Here is an 8,077-nt window from a genome sequence, read left to right as displayed (position 1 = left end):
CTGGAGTGCAATGGTGCAATCGCGGCTCACCACAACCTCCGCCTCCTGGGTTCAGGCAATTCTCCTGCCTCAGCCTCCTGAGTAGCTGCGATTACAGGCACGTGCTACCATGCCCAGCTAATTTTTTGTATTTTTAGTAGAGACGGAGTTTCACCATGTTGACCAGGATAGTCTCGATCTCTTGACCTCGTGATCCACCCGCCTCAGCCTCCCAAAGTGCTGGAATTACAGGCGTGAGCCACCGCGCCTAGCCCGTCCTTTTATTTAACCTCTTCCCTGCTCTACTAATTGCTGTAGTGTTTTCCATTTGCATTCTTGATTTTTATATAGAGACTCAGTCAAGTGCTTTGAAAGTAAAGCATTTTAGAGAGGCTAGGATTTAACAGAAGAAATAATAGATATGGTCAGTTGCTTTAAGTTTTGCCCAAGAGAGTACACTATTCTATGAGTCAGTTATAGAGTAGTCTATAAAAACATATTGTAGCAGGAGCAGCCACAGGAAACGGATCTCTCGGACATGGAATACAGGAGGAATGAGGGTTTATTTGGCTGGGAGCCTTGGGTGGTAATCTGTCCAAAACGCAGCTCCCCTAACAAAGGAAGATACTGCCTTAATATAGGCTGCACTTTAGATGTTACACGTGGAAGAATCTTAGGTTTATAGTTTTACATATGAAAAGGGTCTTGGTTTACAGTCTCAGGAATTACATATGAAAAGGTTTTGGTTTACAGTTTTAGGAATCACATATGAAAAGGGGAAGTTGATCTGAGATGCCTGGGTCTCCTTCTTCAATATAACTAGTATACTGTTATGTGTGTATGTGTGTTTGTGTGTCTATGTGTGTGTGTGTTTGTATGTATGAAAGAGAGGAGAGAGAGAAGACAGGAAAATCCCACATCTGAATTTTGTATCATTCTTCCATACATAACTCTGCTTCCTACTTCCCAAGGGGTAATAATGAAAGATAAATGTACAGTTAAAAAAACAAGCGGGTTCACACACAAGCAGCAGCAGATCGTATTCCTCCATCTTCCATGGCTCAGCTAGGAACGCTGAACCTCAATAACGATGTTGTGAAGATGAGAAGAGAAGTGAAGAGAATTCGAGTTTTGATTATCCGAAAACTTGTCAGCAGTGTTGGCAGACTGAAGTCAAAAAAGGATACTGAAGATGCACTGTTGAAAAAGCAAAGACGGGCACAACAATTGCATGAAGAAACTCATGCCATGTAGAAATTGAAACCTGATACGGTAACTAAATCTGCTCTTGATGATGATATCAACTTTGAAAAAATCAGCAAAAAGCCAGATTCTACTGCAACTGAATGAGCGACTGCCAGACTAGCAGTGCATCCCCTTCTGAAAAAAGAGACAGACGTGCTGAAAGCTGCTATCCAAACCTTTAAAGAGGCAAGACAAAATGTTGCTGAAGTTGAGACATCAAGGAATGCTTCAAAGGACAATTATTCTAAGAACACTTGGTATTCAAAAGATAATGGAAGTAATTTACAGCATGAAGGAACTATTATCAGTGAGCAAAAAGTGAAAGAAACCAAAATACTGGCAAAGAAACCAATACTTACTTCAAAGGAAAAAATAGCAAGATAGAACATGGACCTAAAGCAGTGACTATTCCAAATTCTCCATCAAAGCCTTCAGGAAAGGATTCTGTAGTTTCCTTTGAGTCCCAGAAGACACCTGCTGACCCCAAACTGAAAACACTAAGTCAAACCAAAAAAGGAAAGTATCTGATAGCTCACTCTGTGGTAGCAGTGATGGTAGAGAAGAATTATGTGAAGAGGAGGAGTATTTTGATGATAGCACAGAAGAAAGGTTTACAAACAGTCTTCCATGTCTGAAGATAGTGATAGTGGTGGTAACTTCTTCACTGGGAAAGTCAGATGGACATGAAGAAAGGAAAGTAGTTGTCATCGGGCATGGTGGCTCACGCCTGTAATCCCAGCACTTTGGGAGGCCCAGGCGGGCAGATCACAAGGTCAAGAGATCCAGACCCATCCTGGCCAACATGGTGAAACCACGTCTCTCCTAAAATACAAAAATTAGCTGGGCGTGGTGGTGAGCGCCTGTAGTCCCAGATATTCAGGAGGCTGAGGCAGGAGAATTGATTGAACTTGGGAGGCGGAGGTTGCAGTGAGCTGAGATCATGCCACTGCACTCTAGCCTGGCACCTAGAGACAGAGTGAGACAGAGAGTCTCTGTCTCAAAAACAAAAAAAGAAAAAAGAAACAAAAACCCCTCGAAAAAGTGTTACTTAAAGAAGATACAGGTGAAACTTGTGGAGATAGAAGAAATGACAAAACCAAGCCAAGTACAGAAACCAGAAAGTTAAAATCAGTGTTTTCCCACTCTTTATCTGGATCTAAAAGCTCTAGAAGAAATTACAAAGAACAGGCTCCCAAAACCAGATCCCTAGATTTTCCACAGAATGAACCTCAGATCAAGAATCAGTTTAACAAGAAGCTACAAAGAAAACTTGAAAACGCAAAACAGCAATTGCAGCTGCCTCTTCATCCTTCATGGGAAGCAAGGAGAAGGTGAAAAGAACAGCAATCTAACATTGCTGTGTTTCAGGGGAAAACAAATTATATTTGATGATTGATTAGTGCCTCTTTCTGTGAACTTTTCCATCTAAAATAATTTTCTTTAAAGACAGGGTCTCAGTCGGTTGCCCATGTCAGAGTACAATAGTGCAATCACAGCTCACTGCAGCCTCGAACTCCTGGGCTTAAATGACCCTCCTACTTCTGCCTCCCAAAGGGCTGGGACTACAGGTGCATGCACCTCCATGCCCGGCGTTCTCACCCCAACCCTGCAGCTGTTACTTAAACTTGTATTTGAGTAAGTTTCTTGGAGGGAATTATTGAATATTTGTTTTTGTGTTTCTTTTTCTTAGGTAAATTCAAGTTACGTTTACATAAGTCTTTCACAAACCCAATATGTACTTACATTTATTTTAAATAATATTCTTCAGACTGTTTTCCTTATGAAGTAATCAGGGATTATAGTGGTCTCATATTTTCTCTTCAGTGCTTATCATGAAGTGTGCTTCAGTGGTTCAGCTCTGTGGTTTCATTTAAAAATAAATGTCAATATGTATTTAAAATAATAATGGAAACATAGAAAATATAGCTATTTAAACAAGATTACCCTTGTTAAAAATCATTCTTGCTAGCAAACTAGTAACTTTTATTATGGATATACAGATAGTTAAATAAATATCAATTTTATTATAGTTTTAAGTACTTGTGATCATGTACTTTTTAATTTGAAAATAGTTGTCTAGGACAATGTTGGGATTCTTAATTATATTTTAGTTACTTAAGCATGTTGTTTAAATGTAGCAATACAACCAATAATTCATTTTATGTTTTACTGCATATAAATATTTCCATTAAATCAACAATATATATTAAAAAAAAAAAACAAGAATGCTACAGAGCATTCAAAGCATCAGTAATCTGAATGTGGTAAGTAGTTGCATTTTGATCTCAAATATAGTGAAAATACACTACCATGAAAATAAATTATGTTTTCCAAAGCTGCAGTCCTACGTCTATCCTAGGAAAAAGCTCATTACATTAGGTTGGGAACAGGTGTATTTATTGGATTATTTATTTTTCTTAAGTCCCCACATGATTCACATTCCTAAAGTCTTATTATTTTGGTAAATACTTATCTACAAAAGAAAAAAAATCAGCCAGCTAGACCAGGAGAGTGTTTTCCCTGCATCCAGAGTAGGACAAGTATAAGCCATTCATCATTGTCCTGGATTTTGTGATCTCTCCAGGACAAACAGATAGTCATCATGATTAAAAGGTAACATTATCAGGTTGATAAAACAATCTAAAATGTGAGTGCACATAAAAACAGACCTCAAATTACAGAAGAAGGCAATGGACAGACATGAAAGAGTTAAATAATAATTATATTTAAAAATTTAAACGTTTCTCTTCCAAGAATTTATAAAGTAGAAATTTACTAAACTTCTAAATGAAGTAGAAAGAAATTCAGCAAGTATATCAAGTGTATACAGATATTTTTCAAGTGCAAATAAAATATTAAACAAGAAGATATTATAGTGAAGGCAAATGATGCAAAAACTGACAATGATAAAATAAAAAATAAAAATAAACTGGAAAAGGATATTGGATAATAAGTGATGCTTTTTGAATCTTCCATGAAAATTTTATCCTATATGACTTGTTCTTTCATTTCTAAGTTTCTCAATGTCATCCTATGTTTAAAGTTGATGCAACTTCCTAATTGTTCCACAGAATTAGAAATGTAATCAATCTGGATATTATAAACCACATTTGAGAGGAAGGAGATAAAAGATGTGAAATGTTCAAGATACTTTTACCTTCATTATATAAAGTATGAAGTACACCCCAATTAATAATAAAAATAAAAGCATACATATTTTTACATAAATTTTTAAATAAGATGGGAAATAGAAATACAGTATGTTAGGTCGATGAAGTATGGTATTTGGAAAACGGTGCAAATTAAGATTTTAGGTGTCACAGTAGAAAGAGGAATTATAAAGCAAAGATCAATATAAATCCCAGGTGAAATTTGCAAATTAAATTTTGATGGAACTGACAAACATTTTGATGAAATTAAAAATTAATTTCACTTAGAACAGTATGAAAAAAGAAGTTTTGATGATGTTCACCTTACTCTAACAACTGAGAATGTAATGTTTAATTTAAATATATACAAATATGAAAATATACTCATTTTTATGCATCTGTGGGGAGCACTTTGGAAAACTGAGCCATATTAGATGAGCAGCTAATAACCTTATAAATCTATTTTGGAAGCAATGAGTGTTTGATGCACACATACAAAACATATATATGTTTTCCATATTTGAAAGTTGTATCTTTTTTTGTTTCTTTTTAAAATTTATTTATTTTAAAAATTGTGCCTTTAACGCAAACCATTCTAATGGAGGTATGTGCATTTTATTTTTATTTTTCAGAATTTCTGCCACTACCAAGGGTATATTGAAGGTTATCCAAAATCTGTCGTGATGGTTAGCACATGTACTGGACTCAGGTTGTAATTTACAGTTTTATAAATTACAAAGGAAAATATTGACTTCAAAATTATTTTAAACATTTTAAAATAATATTCAGTGGTGTTAAGTGAGGCATGGCTATGGTGGGAAAATTGCCACTGAAAAAGCATGGTATGGAAATACTTATAATGACTCCTGCCTTTTTGCAGAATTCTGATTTTTTAAATATATTTGGAAGCCATGAAATATTAACAGCTAGGCAAATGCTAATAGCATTACTATGGGGTGTCACTCAGTAAATATGTGAATACCCAGTAACTTTCTCCTATTTTATTATTTTAGAATCAGGCTAAAAATAATCTGCATACCATGAAAAAAATAATGCTAAGTGGTATTTTATTGGCTTTCCACAAAACATTATTTTACTTATTTTTTTTTTTTTTTTTGAAATTTATAGAGGCTTACTACAGTTTGAAAATGTTAGTTATGGAATTGAACCCCTGGAGTCTTCAGTTGGTTTTGAACATGTAATTTACCAAGTAAAACATAAGAAAGCAGATGTTTCCTTATATACTGAGAAGGATATTGAATCAAGAGATCTACCCTATAAAATACAAAGCATAGAGGTAGGTGATGAACATGGTTATTATTATACAAAAATATAAGCACTAATGTTTATAATTGATAAATTATGTATTTACACATCCATAAACACCAAAACTTATATACCCACATGTATGGATACATGTATCAGAAACTTCGTAACTTGTATCATTATGCCTTAAAACTAGTTTTGTAATTTTCCAGAACTCCAATCATCATGTTTTCAACTCTTAATGGCATCTTTTTCTATAATCTAGATATTTATTGTCAGCGGAGGCACTCCTTTATTCATAGTTATTGTGTTAAAATCCTGGTGTAACAAACACAAATGCCATCCACATAAATATTGCAGATACATATGTAGGGTGCTGAGGAGAATCACCCCTATCTTGAAAGAGAACTGCCTCAGGGAAGGTCATTATATTTTCCTTAGGGGATTCAGGGCTAATTAATTTCCTCAGAAAGTGAAAGAGAGGCTTCTTCTACTAGCAAACAAAACTCACCAGCATTTAGGAGTTTTACAGCCCAGCTTCATCAGTCCTTCTCTAGGTTCCCATTACAATTTTGAGGATCCCACTGCTTCCCACTCAGTGCTCTCTCTTTGACAGTAATACCAGGGGAGTTTGGGAAATCTGTTTGCACTGTAATTCATCCAATGACAAGACGAGATTCTGGGTTTGGTTTTTTGGTTTTTAGTAATCTCAGCTCTGTGGCTATAGGATATAAAAATTTATTTTAAGACACACGAAGAAGCTTTTGGGTAATTTATGTATCACTTGAGATGGTAATTCAAATACTCAAGCTCATTCTGTTCTTTCCCCACTTTGTCCAGCACTATTAGGAGCAACCAATCTCATTATATTTGCTAGTTTGACAAAAATGTTCAAAAGCATCATATACATGGTCATCAAGACCCTTGCCTTCATAAGTGTTTGATCAGTGCCTGTCTCTATTGCTACATCAAGCCGTGACCTATCTGCTCTCTATAGAATTGGCTTTAAATCTAACCGGAGTAGAAGGCAAATTCCCAAAACCCCAGAACCAATTCAGAAGATTTCCCCTTAATATTCTGTTTTCTTAGTACCTCATTCTTGGTACCGACATCTATATCAGGGTTCTCAAGTGAAATAAAATCAACATAAGATTTATATGTGTGTATTTGTGTACATAGAGAGAGAGGGAGAGAGAGAAAAGGAGAGAGATTTTATGGAACGGACTCAGATGACTGTGAAGGCTTGGTAAATCCAAAATCCATAGGGTAAACTGGCAGGCTGGTGATCCAAGGAAGATTTGCATTTTAAGACCAACATAGTCTGCCGGCAGACTTCCTTTTTGTTTAGGAAAATCCGGTTCCTAAAAAAGTCTTCAACTGATTGGATGAATTTCACCCACATAGTGAAGAGTAATCTGCTTTACTAAAGTTTTACCAACTTAAATGTTAATTTCATCTAAAAGGTGCCTTCATAGAGACATCCAGGGTAATGTTTGACCTACTGTCTGAACACAGTGGTTCAGCCAAGTTTATGGTAAAATTAACCATCACAACCAATATCACATCATCTATTCTTATGTTTCTTCTACATGTTTTATTGTTTAATCTCATTTTGATATATGATACAGTTTAATATTTTGTATTGGATGAGGTAGGGGTTCAAATTTTTTTTCATATCAATATTCAACTGTTCTCACACTATTTGTTGAAGATATTATTGGTTTTCCACTGAATGTTCTTGATTTTTTTCAAAGATCAATTGACCATAAATGTTAAGGATTATTACCAGACTTAAAATTCTAGTCCATTAATCTTTATGTCTATCCTAATTTTCTACCACATTTTCTTTACTACTGTATTTTTGTAGTAAGATTTGGAATTGGTCAGTGTACAGCCTTCAATATTCTTATTTTCCAAAATTCTTTTGGTTTTTCTGGCTACTATGCATTTCCAAACGTATTTAAATATTTATTTATTTTTAATTTCCATAAAAAGACGCCCAGGATTGTGTTGAATCTGTAGATAAATCTGAGGAATGTTGCTATATTAACAATACCAACTCTATCCATAAATGTTAGGCAGTTTTTATTTTTTAGGTCTTCTTTATTTCCGCAATGTTTTATGTATTTATGTCTGAATCTTCAGTAAAGCTTCTTTTGTTATTTACAGAAGTTTTATTATTTTAGATATTATTTAAATTTTATGGCAGTTTGGATTTCTCATTATTAATATTTGATAATTAGTGAATTTTCCATATTGGTTTTGTATTCTGCAAACTTGACAAAGTTACTAGTTTTTTATTGAACTCTGTGACTTTATATGTACATGTTCACGCCATCTTGAATAAAGATAGTTTATCTTGTTTCTTTCCAATTAGGATAACCTGAATATCCTTTTCCTTTCCTTTCTTTCTTTTTTTTTTTTTTTTTTTTTTTTTT

At 34.6% G+C, this 8,077-nt stretch overlaps 1 protein-coding gene and 1 pseudogene across 3 annotated transcripts in view; both read left to right on the top strand.

Annotated features, from left to right (window-relative positions):
- Window positions 1-8,077, top strand: part of ADAM2 (ADAM metallopeptidase domain 2) — a 72,577-nt gene that overhangs the window by 14,858 nt on the left and 49,642 nt on the right. For all 3 annotated transcript variants that reach the window (XM_037741456.1, XM_017537083.2, XM_037741449.1), the window contains exons 5-6: window positions 5,006-5,082; window positions 5,502-5,670. In XM_037741456.1, the coding sequence (XP_037597384.1) occupies window positions 5,006-5,082; window positions 5,502-5,670 (246 nt within the window). The remainder of the gene's footprint in view (window positions 1-5,005; window positions 5,083-5,501; window positions 5,671-8,077) is intronic.
- On the top strand, window positions 1,036-2,620 carry LOC108310233 (annotated as a pseudogene).

The sequence above is a fragment of the Cebus imitator genome, unplaced genomic scaffold (assembly GCF_001604975.1).
Source record: "Cebus imitator isolate Cc_AM_T3 unplaced genomic scaffold, Cebus_imitator-1.0 Scaffold5, whole genome shotgun sequence".
Taxonomy (NCBI): domain Eukaryota; kingdom Metazoa; phylum Chordata; class Mammalia; order Primates; family Cebidae; genus Cebus; species Cebus imitator.
Note: the sequence above shows the minus strand (reverse complement) of the source record. Positions and strands in the feature narration are given on the sequence as shown.